At 35.8% G+C, this 13,934-nt stretch overlaps 1 protein-coding gene across 14 annotated transcripts in view; it reads right to left on the reverse strand.

Moving 5' to 3' along the window:
- The window catches only part of ERC2 (ELKS/RAB6-interacting/CAST family member 2), a 443,424-nt gene that overhangs the window by 164,195 nt on the left and 265,295 nt on the right, over positions 1–13,934 (reverse strand). For 13 of the 14 annotated variants that reach the window (XM_075762003.1, XM_075761998.1, XM_075762008.1 and 10 more), the window contains one exon: positions 2,006–2,162. In XM_075762003.1, the coding sequence (XP_075618118.1) occupies positions 2,006–2,162 (157 nt within the window). Of the gene's footprint in view, positions 1–2,005; positions 2,167–13,934 lie in introns of all 14 variants that reach the window. The other variant, XM_075761996.1, reaches the window with a different exon arrangement.

Raw genomic sequence — 13,934 nt, forward strand, 5'->3', positions numbered from 1 at the left:
TAGTAATAGAATATACGGTTTTTTAATGAAAGTTAGTTCTAATTCTAAGTTATTAGCTGAATCAAAGATTTCAGGGGGAGTGATTTGTGTATGAGTTAGAGCATCAGACTCTTAGAAGGAACGACAGAGGACTAGGTAGCTGGGAAAGCTACCTAGTAGAGGATTAGGTAACCCTCTGTGGCCTAAGTAGGAAGAAGTATGCATTATAATTAATTGTACTTTATTATTACAGGTTAGAAGGGTTTGTTAACGATTAAAAATGAAAACTGTACATGAACAATTGTTTCACTTGAAGATAGAAAAAAGATAATGGCAGAAAAAGTTTATATACTTACAAAGCTAACAAAGTAGCAATTAAGAAATCAAAGGCAAAAAAGAAAAATAAGAAGTTGTTTACAAAAAATATATTAATGACTACTCAAAGAAAACAAAGCCACTAGACATTTGTATTAATTTAATTTTTTGGATGCTAATTTAAAATTTTCTTCTAATTTTACTATTTTACTTCAAAAATTGTTACTGTAAAAAGACACTCTTTGTTTATATCTCATTTTAAATTCCAAACTGTTCCTAACTTGGACCTTTGATACTGGGTCTTTCATCACTAGTACCATCCACTCAGTCCTTTATGGATAAAATAGAACAGCTTTTATCAAGACAATAGTCAAACTTCACCAGTTTTTGCCAACCTCACTTCCCAGACGGAGTTCTGTGAGGTTCTGTGTACCCAAAACAGAATTAAAGATACTGCTTTTTTTTTTTCCCCTTTACTGCTCAATAATTGAAAATTATGATAAAAAGAAACAAAAATCTTACCATTAGGATGAAAAACAAGCATGCACTCAAAGAAAGCACTACACAGAAAACAGATGATGCATGAAATATACTGGCACTGAGCATCTGAGTGATCATAGGTGAATTAATATATACAGATAAAAGAAAATCAGAAAACTAACCCAATGCATCTATTACAGAATATAATATCATATACTACTCTAATTCATATATGCTCCCATTTTTCTGTATAGATATAGACCTCATTAAGAGAAAAGCACAAGTTCTTTTGATTTCACTGGAAACCTTCATGCTTACATTGCAGTATTCTTGCATCTATATTACATGGCAACCATTCTTAAAACCTACTTTTATAAAACTCTAGTAAGCATATGTCTCCATTTCCACTTTGTCTTGATTACAGCAACATCATTAAAATATTTTTTGTGATTATTTCCCTTCTTTTAAAATGTAAGGATATCTACAACAATTTAGCTGAAGTCATATAGGACTTAAGTGTTTTGGGGTTTTTTTTCCCCTTCCTCTATAAAAAAGTTTCAAAATTACAACCGTCAATTTTCTTTGTTGAATGTTAACTACACACTTACCAGTCTAGCCAAGTCATAACAGGTTCACTCATTTTTGCCAATTCTAAACATCATGTCAGACTTTTAACATATCATAATTATAGATATTTACCTTTAACGTGGGTAGAAATTTAGATTTAAATTATAGGTCTATCTTCTTTTTTTCAGTTCTGTACACTTATACATAGTGATAATGTGTATCCAAATAGAGTTTTGTGGGTTTGGGGTTTTTTTAACCAATTCAATGCAATAAACTTTGCACCATCCATATAAAGTCAATAAATCCCTTTCCTTGAATTTGACACTAACAGAACTTCCAGCATAGAATTCCCACTGAAAGATGGGGCTTTAGACCCTCAATTTCTCATGGAAGTTATACCGTGCTGATATTTTATTTGCATGTAACAAAGGACAGCTTTAAAAAAATTCTTTTCATGTCACTTATTGAGTACTTCCAAAATGAAGAGGTTTGCATTTCCATATTTTAAAAAGGAATTTAACAGTCTCACAACCATTAGAAGACCTTCGATTCAGACTTGAAAATATACATAGGGAAAAAAAACCTCAGAAAAAAACATCTTCTCTTATGGCAAGAAAATAGTAATTTTAAATTTTCCAGAAATTAGATAAACCAGTGTACTTACTTCATTTCTAGAATTTCTTCAAGCTGTTTTCTTCGCTCTATTCTCAGGTTAGCCAGATGTGCTTCTTTTTCAGCCAAAGACTGCTGTGTTGAGGCAAGACGAGCTTTGGTAGAATCTAATTCTTGTCTAGTCTTTTCCAGTGCATTCATCAGCTCTTCTACCTAAGAGAGAGAGAAATTTTTTAAGCTCCGTATTCTCTACAATAAGTAAATCTTAAATCCATATAAATCCAGAAAAAAAAAAAGGGGGCAAGAAATAAACCACACAGAAGTAAATGGCTGTTCAAATCCATTCCTATCTTAACTGTTTTAAAAACTAACAACAAAAGTAGTCTTTCGATATCAAAACATCTTAATGTTTCCATGAATCCACCGAGTAATAAGCAACATTTATACAAAACAGAACTAACACAGATTGCCAGAAACCTATTTAGCCTGGGCCACTGCCACATACAGACACAATCTATAAATATTTTCTGCACCATTTATATTATTTAAATTCAGGGTGGTAGCAACTAATCATAAAAGTAATTTCAGAAAATTTAGATGCATAGATATATATTTTAATATAAAACTGGTCATGACAATCCATGTGTTTTTCATCAAAAGATGCACAACCCTTCTGTGCAGAACAGGTTGCCCAGGGAAGCTGAAGACTCTCCGGTCCTTGGGTATTTTCAGATCTTGGGTGAATGAAGCCTGGAGAACCTGATCCAACTTTGAAGTTATCCCTGCTTTCAGCAGCAGTTGAGACCGTATTGCCTTTAGTGGTCCCTTCTAATCCAAATTGTTCTATGATTCTGAAGTTTAAATGTTTGTTACTGCTCTAATAACCAAGTTATTTTTTTCATGACAACTGTGAGAATCTCTGAGTATGAAATAAAGGATAGTTAGGGTGATCCCACTCTTTCTTTAGCATTAGTAAATGTCAACTGGATGTAGGATAAATTACTTATTGCAGGAATTCAGAAAATCTTCATCTTTTCAGAAAACAGAATTTAGAAGTAAAAAAAATGTATGACATACTCTATCACATTATTTAAAGAACACACTAAAGAATGACATGACACCTGTCTGGCAGCAGAAAATTTACTTGTGGGGTGAATCACATTTACAGAACTAGAGGGTCACAAACAGACACCAATATGATTTCCCACTATTCAAATGATACAGTTTACATTAAAAGCTGCAAGTAAACAACAGATTTAATTTGTTTTGATGAGATATAATGATTTAAATAACGAATGTCCAATTTCCTGTATTTTCTTTCTCACCTCCTTTGTACAAATATTAACATTTTATAAATTAGCCAACACTTCAGGAAGAACATCTAAACAAAATGAAATGGGAGAGAAGATATATTCCAGTTGTTCATGTTATGCAAGTCATGGAAAAATGTTCACTTTTGCTGCTGTATTGAAAGTCTGACAATACTGCACTCCAGTCGTATAATCAGTGTGTCTACAGAGAAAATAAGATGTTTTCTCCCAAGTTCATACTTAATTGTTTGTTATCTACATCCTACTAGCATGCAATCAGTGTTTATAAGCCACATATTGTTGTTTCAAATTGAACACACATTGCCTCCTATATAACAGGTTCAATAAAGCAAAATTAATACAGTCTTCATCAAATTATAATGAGGACTCACATCCTGTTTGAAAATGATACACTGATTACTTACACCTTCTACATGGGCTTCATCTGCATCTTTATAAACACTCTAATAAGATCAATGAAACACTACAACACACCCGATACCCTTCAGTGCATAAGAAGCTGTATGTCATGAATGCAGAATCAGAATTACCAATAACATTGAAACTACTGATGTCAACCTTCCACTCAGACTGTAAAACCAGTGTAATACTGACATAAGTGAAGTAGCAAGGAGTGCAAACTGTGCAGTAGTGTCTGTGCAGGTGTAAGATTCCACTAAAGCAAACCGTGAAAAAAACGAAGGCTTTAGATATCTTTGTAAAGTTACTATCTAGTGAACTTTCACAGTAGAAGCAGCAAAGCGAAAATATACTTGAGGGAAATAAAAAAATAAAAAAAGCTGGATTTGCACTTATATCCTAGGGAAAAAAATTTAAAAAGAGAGAGATCATATTTCTTCAAAAATATACTCAATTTCTAATATAACACCAGATACTTGATTTCTGGTTTAGTACAAGAACAGAAGCCCATGCTGTCTCCAACAAGAACAAGCTTCAACTACTACAACCCTGTTTTCTTGGGTTATTTCTTAGGCTTGTCCTTGTGTTTTTTAAAAACTGCATAGAGTTTCCACTGAGCCTCCAGCCTGTTAGTTAATTCCAGGCAACATACATTAATGGAAACAGTAGTAAGGATTCAAGACTGCAAAGTCATTCATTCATACACACTCTTGCTTCGAGACAATATCTTTAAACACTGAGTCACTCCACACTTCCTGATTTGTTTGGCAGATGAGAACATAAAAAGGCAGAAGAGTAGCACTTCCATTATCTTTAGTATCGTTGCCCTCCTTTTCCTACAGGTTCAGCTGAATTTAGTACCCAACCTGCTGACTGACTGAATGCTCACCTAAGTTCTGATGTATCACATCAGTTACATTTTAAAACATTTAAAGGAATTAAAGACTTGTGGAAAACAAAGCTGTGGATTTGTTAATGTGTATTAATAAACATACTCTTATATTACCAGACAAGAGAGATCAAAGCTTAAAAGAGAGAGAGAAAAAACCTTTAAAAATTTAAATATGAAAACTTTTTAAAACCACAAATCGTTAACATGTGTAGACTTGAAAGTTATACTTTCATTTACACTTTCAACACAATATTTGCCAGCTAGTTCTTCCTTCTTTTTTTGAATATGACCCAAGTTCAGAGTTGTATGTTTTCCCAGTTAACTCTCACCAACACCTACAGCAGAATTCAACTGGCAGGCATGTGCAGAAGAAACTGATTTAGGGTTTTTTTAATCAACTACTATCAAACGTAAATGCGTGAATGCTGAAGTTGCACACGCAATCATCTTAGCATGTTTATTACATAGCTGTAGCACATATATTACAAAGGAAAATTAACTTAAAACACTGAAGGCAGTATTCTCTAAATATAGAAGAGGGGAAAAGCATTGTAAAATGTCAATCGAATTCTTAATGTAAGCACATGTTCTCTTCTTTGATATTAGAATTAAAATGACAGCAAAAAAAAATTAAGGGTTCATGTTCATTTACTACCTCTTAGTTCTACTTTAAGAAACAGAAAGGAATCCAGTACTACTAGTGCAAAATTTTAGCTTTCTGACCTATGGCAAATGCTTCTTTTGCTGCATTTAGGGCACTTCATCTAGAGAATAATGTGTGTCTGAGTCCATTCCTCTGCAAAGCACTGGTATGGTCCTGCCTTCCAGTTTCTTTTCAGTTTTCCCCCTCTCCAGATATTGGACTGAGTTCCCTATGGAAGTATCAGTTCAATCATGACCAAGTAGCACATTTACTTACTTTTCTTATCATTGTACAAAGGATCAGGATAAAGTTTGTATTCATGACCGTATTTGTTACCTGTAATATCTCATCCAGCCATTTTCCTCCCAAACTGAAGCATCTATTCTACCTTAATTATCACATACGCATCCTTAAGACCTTTATTTACACAGAAAGACAAGTCCCTCAAAGTCAGTGTTGCTGATAGTAACACATTCCAAAGTCCCAGCAGCACTTTAAACGCCTCCATGTGCCAAAGCTAGGGCAGGCGCTGTCACCGTCCAGGCGATGCTGAGGTTTTTGGAGGGCGGCGGGTGGCGGAGCAGCCCCTCCCGCGCCCCTCTGCTTTGCGGGGGGCTGACCTCCTCACCCGCGAGGGGCTGCGGGGGGGCGCTCAGTGCCTGAGAGCTTGCTCAGGCCGTCCCGGCTCCATCTCTTAGCCTAACCACTGCTAATCACAAACTTTGCCATTTTAGATACCAGCCAGAGAATCAATAAGAATTCATGTTTTGAAAGAGTTTACCGTGAGAACCTCATTGCACACCAAGTTCTTTGCTAGCAGTACTCTATGCCCAGAATCCGTTACTAACTGGGTTTTCTTCCCCTTTGCAAGACAATGGCCTCATTTTATCCTTTGCATTTTCTAATAAAAGCCATTATTTTTTTCATACTTTCAGAAAGCCTAACTGACCTCAGCACTTCAAGGATTTTATTAAAATCAGTTCTAGAATTAAGTTTACATTTCAGAATGGCAGAAAACCAGCAAACAAAACTACTACAATTCTTCGTTGTGAGTCTATTTTAAACGAACACTTCCACTTCTTCCACAGCTTCACATTTCCCAGTCCGATCAGCAGTGTTTCACACCAAGATAAGAAAAGAAAAAGAAATTAATGTGGCTGAAGCGTACATTTGTGTTACCAGATTCTGCAAATTAAAAAAGGTTAGAGTTCAAATGAATGACAGTTTATTAAAAATGCCCTGGAGCATTCTTAATTCCAGATTGGATTCGGCTCAGCACAACTCATGCTAACATAATACTGCTCCAGTTTGCGGGAATGGGGGGGGAGAGACAACTGCATGTTTTCTCGGTTCAAGTATAATATATTTCTGCAAGATGACGAAAAGCTGGCAACTTTCCAGCCATCAAGGTTAGTATTATTAGTATGACTATCTTTAAAGGGTTGGCACTTCATTTTAGCAACGACATTAGTGATAAATACAAGAGTTTGGGATTTCCATAACTGACTTTTTCAAGTATCAGTAGCTATACAAAAACTCCATGACAACTTTAATTTAAAATCTAATCCTGTGCTAGTACACATAGATCATTTATAAATTTTACATAGTAAAATAAATAAATCGTACTATTTACTTACAGAATCTTCACTTTTCTTTAATACAAGACTATTAACCATTATAGATAATAATAAAAAAAGGTTTAACAAACTATTACATTCATCCAGTATGGGTTTATGTGAGCTGCATTTTTATAATAAGCCAGACAGTGTAAAAATCCATCCAGTTGTTTTCAAAGGTGCTTGCTTTCTTCCATTTACTAAGGAAATGCCTTTTTTTTTTTTTTTTTTTTTTTTGCCAAGTTACACACTATATAAATTTCAGTTATCTTCAGTTCTGTGAAGATTAATTAATAAAAACTGTATTTGGGATTTTCCCCCATGATTAAGCATGAGATTGCAAAAAAGGAAAGACTGTATTTCTTAAATTTCTCTTTGTGGCTTTCCTACAGATTTAATCTGTCACTGGACTAAAAGGACATAGATAACACATTCCCAGAGATGAGGGAAAACAGACAAAAACCTGAATTTGTACACACAAATATCCACTTACCAGCGCTTCTGACTCACAGGCTGGAGACTTCAGCTTTTTAACTAATGGACTGCCTAGCTTTGCACAGTGAAGGATGAGTGCCAGGCATCCCAGGATCCTGTACCAGCGGCTGCTGGCCACGCAGAGAACCACTCTATCTCATGACTAATTCAATTACACACCTCCAGGAGGTCCAACACACGTCATGTGGACTCACTGCTCTTAAAATTGCCAACGCTGTCCTGCAATATGGTTTGTAAATAACTTGTTTCTTTCTGTTTCTAATGGGAATTTCTCCAGTGTACAACTGCCTAAACAGCTTCATTACAAAGGTGTTTTTCACAAAAGCAAACAGACGTAGCAAAGTGTCATACTGAGCTTTGCAAGACATGGAAATAAATTCTTTGTCACCCTCCCCTTCACTCTCCTCCCATCCCATTGGTCATCCATAGCCAAATTCCTCGCCTCTGACTTCTTCCATCACAGCTTTTAAACCCAGGAAACAGGTCTAACAAAATCAGTATATCTATGGAGGCTGATGCTCCTGAACCTTTCCAAATGAAGAAATTAGACACATGTTGTCTCTCACAATTTTGGATATTGTTAGAGAAGAAAAAGGTAACCATAGTCTAGAATGTATATAAGCTTTAAAATAAACATCACAAGTGAAGGATTTGACAGAAAATTAAGTAGAACATTTATAAATTCCAGGATAATAGTTCATTTCCAACTTGGGGTTGGTTTTGTTGGGTTTTTTTAATATCATAATAGACTAAGCAAGTAGGGCCTACTGATATCAACCAGCAATGCAGTGGTAATATAACAGAAATTACCAGCGCCACTGAAATAGCAATCCTCATGAAATGGCTTGCCATCTCCATGGGAACACCACTGCATAGTTATCAAATGGGATGCCATGCTGCAGAATTTGAAATGGGAAAACTTATTGAGAGATTATTTTATTACATGCAGGAGGATTTAAAATATTTTAATCCTCTTGGTAAGTGCTACGTTAATGATACATGAGGTTCAGTTTTACTCAGATAAAGAGAGACAGTATAGATAGAGCACATATTTCCCATCTAGCCATGTATGGACCACAGTCAGGGAGCGAAGGTACTTTAGTTTCCTTACTAGTTCTTTGCTGGCTGTCCCATGGTAGCTACCAGTCACGTTAATTGATATTAGCATGGTGTTATGACAGAGATGCGTCCATCTCTACATAAAAATATTCTAGAATTTAGCAGAGTCCCATAGATTAAAAGAAAAACATATCCTATCTGGAAAGACTAATAATGTAATAGTCTTTATTAAGTTAATCTAAGATTTTGCAAGACAGTTCTGGGAACTGTATTAAAATGATTAACTGTCTTGATACTGGCAGTTAGAACATTGATCATCTTTTATTCTAAACCTCAATAATTCAATAAAATACAGGACCACAACAATGTAATTCTTGGATTCATTATTGTGCCTTCCAATTATTATAGTGATTTCACTTATAACTGAAAAACATAATGAAATAATTTTGGAAAATATTGGTAATAATCAGTTAAATATAATTAATAATCAGTTTAAAAAGCCAAATCAAAACAACAACCAAAACCAACAACAAAAACATTTTAATACATGTGCATATATATTTTTTCAATGAAATCAAACAAAAATGATGGTACAAATAACGTTAACCTCTGTGCTCTAGGGTCATGTTTCTTCACAGATGAAAACAAAAACTATTCTCAAAATTATGCTTCTCCTGCTGACCCAGGAATATTATCATCTATTTAAACACTTCATCTTGTGAAACACAACTAGCCTCCAGTTATAATATTCTCAATTAGTTTCAACTAGAAAATACTCTGTGTCAGAATGTGAATGTGACCTCCTGCAAAACTGAAAAGGATGGGCAAAACGGCAGAATACTCCTCGCAGATGCAGTTGGAATGTTTTACCCCAAATAAAAGCTCTTTCATTAGCAGCAAAATACAATTATATGATGGAGTAATATCACATTCTGATTTTGCAATGCTATATAACTTAGAAAAAAACCTCTCAGACCATGACAATAAAGATACAGTATTCAAAGTGTTGCGAGAATCAGTCAACAAATGTTCTTTGTCCAAGACACGGCCTAACTCACTCTTGGCCTCATTCAACTCTAGAAGTCACCCAGGCAGGCGCTGTAATGGAAACAAGACCAAGCACCTGAGCAGTTGTGTAATTCTGCTTCTTACCAAAAAAAAAAGTAGCATCTTTTTTTTTTTTTTTTCATTTAGTTTGAAAGGAATTATTTTCTTGACATATCTTACTAGTTTTCTCTCTTTTTCCATTGACCTTCATTTGAGCAAGTCTGTGATTGCTTTAAACGGCTGGTGGCCTGAGTTCTGCTCTAACTTACACTTGTTTGATACTTTACAAACCTAATTACAAAAGTAGCATTAAAGGTGTTTTATAGTTGCACAAATGAAAGCAGATTTAGATATAATATACTGATAAATCACAGAGCTCAACCTAATGTTTTCAGAAGTATAAAAAAATATGTAATCAAATTACCTATTGAACATATGCTGATTTCAGTAGGACACTCAATTGTCTTACAGGATATTGTATCTGGAAGAGAACTCTTGTAGACTGAAAACAATTACGCTGTGTGATTTCAGTGTTGAGTCTTTTTAGATAAACCATGCAAGTAGAGCAGAGCAACTCTTTAGCTGGTGTTAAAGTACAGCGCTGTCAGACTGGCCTCTCTGGTTAATGTCAATAGCACTGCGTATAAAAGGTGACTAAAGTGTGTACAAATGTTGATCTTTGGAGAAGGCATGCCTAGAATCATACACACATCTACTATTTCATCCACCAGGTCAACTTCAGGGAGAGAGGGCAAATTGGGAGTTTTCTTGCCAAAAGCTGATTCTTAGCACACTTGTTAGGTTACACTGCACAAAGCTACTTCCCTACTGCTTTTAATCCTTAATCCCAATATATTATTAAAGTTAGAAATGCTTCTCCCTTAGAATATTTCCAGAGATTCACATGGTATTTGTAAAGTCTTACTGCAAACAGGTTGTTTATGTACATAAGAGTTTCTCCACACACTACAATGTGTTTACATATTGTGAAATAGCTATAAAGATGTATTAAAGTGAAAATGTTATTGTATGAAAATACTTGGATAGTTTTAGGTGAGAAACCTCAGAAAATATGGTTTCCTATCTAGTTTTGACACAAGCTAAATAATATTAATATGCAGCAATATAAATAAAGACTCATGCAACTGGTAACAAGCTATAGCTTCTGCACCAAAGAAATTTGATATCATCTTCAGTACATAGTACATAAACATAGTGTTGGTGTGAGTATTGAATGCCCAAGGAAGCTGTATCTGCCCTCTTCTCAATGCAGATAATCTTTCCCTGTTTACTTAATTCTATAGCATTTTTACTATAAAGTTATTTATGCAATATTTTATTGGTTTGGCACACCTACAAAAGGCACATTGGCATGGATATGCTACATGTTTAAAAACTAAAATTAATTCTTATTGTATATAATGCATTATCAGTTATACAAATAACCTTAAGAAAAGTCATGCTATGGCTATTCATTAAAGAGCCAAGTTCTCGCTGGCACACCCATCTGCAGATCACTCTTATCAAGAAAAATTTTAATACTTGGTATAGCAATTGGTAGTTGCATCCTTACTCAAATTTGTCCAGAGCCACGGGTGAAGCACAGGAGAACACATGGAGCATGACTACAAACAGTTGACTAAGTTAATTGTTTCAGACATGGTACAAACATAAGCAACACAAGTTTACCAAATGGCTCTGTCTTTATAGGCCAAATAAGCTGCACTTAAGCTCTAAAAATAAAGGCTATACATTTTGTGTCATTTCTGGTACTTTTCTGAGGAAAAAGGTTCCTTAGCAGAAAATCTTTCTTAGAGGGGGGAAAAAAAAATAAAAAAGAAAGAAATTAAAACTTGCTTTGGATGGTCACTTCAGGAAGAGACCAGCCAATAGGAAGAGAACTGAAGTGCTTATGAGTGCCCAGGACAGAACAGCCCATCGGACAGTCAGGGGAGGCCTGCGAGGAGCAACAAAACATCTGACAACTGGACTCCGTTATTAACACACGATAAGCTAGGAATGATCACACAATGGAGCAAAACTGTCAGCCCAGAATTTGTCAGCAGGAATTTCTCCATAAAGGCAGTTTAAAATCAGCATGTCAAATTTTCAGAGCACTAAATAGAAATCTTACTCAAATAGTAGCTCCCTGTTCAAGAAACTATCCCCACACCTACCACACAGTAATAAGCTCACTGGATAAATCAGTCACAGATCACAGTGCCTCCCCTCAATCAACACGCTGGAGAGAAATTCCCTGTGGGAGGAAGAAGCAGTGCTGGAGGAGCAGGATGCCAAACTGAACTCAACAACAGTCTCAGGAAATACTACTTGTGCAAAAAGGGAGCCAGATGTGAGGGTGGTTGCACAGCCTGTGCCTCCGAGAGCAGGGCTGCCAGCACTCAGCAGAAGCCGAGAAGGCAGAAACAGAGCCCAGAGAGATGCCTCCACAATGCTGCAGCACACTAGCTCAGGAGGAAACTATGCAGCAACTAAACAGATCCTTACACATAATTGCACAGGCAGCATGCGATGCTGCAGATCAAAGTCGCAAAGAGACAAAACATGCAGAATTATATACACACGGCACATGCAGAAAAGAAACTGTAGGAACGGCTCGCTATGTCTACAGAGATGGGAGAAGAAAATCAGGTGAGGGAGAGAACGCTGACAAGGGCAGGAAGATAGCCCAAAATACACTGTCCTTCTGAAACTTAAAAATTTTACTCAATCGCTATCTGAAGGAAGGAAGAGGAAGTAAAGAGACTTTATAACAATGGGTTTACTCCAGGTTAGCTCCTGAAAAATTCATCTCCATCTCTTTGTTAACTGCTGCTGTATTTCACAATTAATAAAAACATTATTGGGAAAAACGAAGATGCTGAATTACAGAACTTGCTCTTTTCAAAGCAACAAAACCACATTGTCTGACTATCACTGAACCAAAACAAGGTTTAGTGAGGATGCCCAGATGAAGAAACAGAGCTGTCAAATAAACAATTCCATCACCTGCAAAGGAAACAGAGATTTCAATTCTGTCACATCAGTTTGTAAGAGTTTGGCCCAAGTATAAAAATGCAAATATTTTAACTCAAAGTTACACTGCCTAGACTTTTTGTTTGTCTCCCCTTATGCAGTTACTGATATAACAGCCAAATATGCATTTGGCAATGCATTTCTACTGAGTGACAGGTTTTGTTTCACTAGACTGAAAAAGGGGAAGATCATAATACTTACACTCCTAGTGACCTTATCACTATACTATTCCAGAGTACTTATATTATCCCAACATCTACCAGGTACAAGAAAATAATAGAAAAAGGCAATAGAAAATGGTACTTAGTGCTCTGTTCTATGAATTCAGTCGCTTCTTCCCTCTCATAACTGTCCATGAGTGCCCACTACGATGCTCTGCAATTCAATTTTCTATGTCCATTCTAGTCCCTTTTGGCTTCTGATGGAATAAATATCATGGAGCTGCCTCTTTAGCAAGCTCCCAGAATTTGCTGAACCAACTGTCCCTCTTCCACTTCATCTTCCTAATCTCCTGGTTTAGGTCATATTGGAACATTTCCCCATATTATTCTTGGAGTGCTTCAGTTCCAAATTCTGCTCAGTAGTCACTTAAATGTCTTTGCCTTTCTTTCTTCTCAGCCCAAAGATACGACAGTTGAAATATTCTAACAGATCTTCCCTACAGAAGTTAATTGATTTCCCAACTATTACCAAGTAGCTATTACTCAGCCTTTTGGGGGCTATATGCTCAACAAGCGGGGTAAGACAGCTTCTCTCATTTAGTGATTACAAGCAGGTTTTGCCATCTGCTAGAATAAATATTGAAAAACAGCAGCTGTCAACATTTAGAAAGAGCTTTCATGCTTCCTCAACTGCACTTCAGGTTACATTACAACAGGAATCCTTATGAAAGGCAGCCTCATTAGATGCAGAAATTCTATTTACAGGTAGTATGAAGAAAGCTTACGTATAGATAAAGTAATAATCAGTTTATAATAAGAAAACTAAGAGAAACTGCACTATAAAGCCTTGGCCTGAACTGGGCAACCAAAATAATTGCTCTATGGAATTTACTAAAGATTTTACTATTGTAACTGTTCTTGTATGAAGATTATTTAGATACCAAAGCAACGGGCACTTCTATAAGACCCTAAGTTTTATGCAGCTATAAATACCATTTTGGGCAACATATATTAGGCATAGTTTGATGAGAACAGTATTTCTCACCAGATGAAAAAAAGGAAAAGTAGTAACAGAATCTTTAACTAGCATAAACTGCCTTTTATTCCTCAGCTAAAAGTTTGTTTTCCTTCTTAGTCTCCCAAGCCTCTTCCCACATGAGGCAAAATGCAGGAGAGCAAGAGAGTATAAACAGAAAACATGCAGATCTACAAGTTGATATTATTCACTCTATGTCGACGCAAAATATATGGGCATTAAGACGACGAGTTAAATGACAGAACTTGGAAAACTTACAGCTGGGA

The sequence above is a fragment of the Balearica regulorum genome, chromosome 10 (genome assembly GCF_011004875.1).
Source record: "Balearica regulorum gibbericeps isolate bBalReg1 chromosome 10, bBalReg1.pri, whole genome shotgun sequence".
In the NCBI taxonomy this organism is placed as follows: Eukaryota; Metazoa; Chordata; class Aves; order Gruiformes; family Gruidae; genus Balearica; species Balearica regulorum.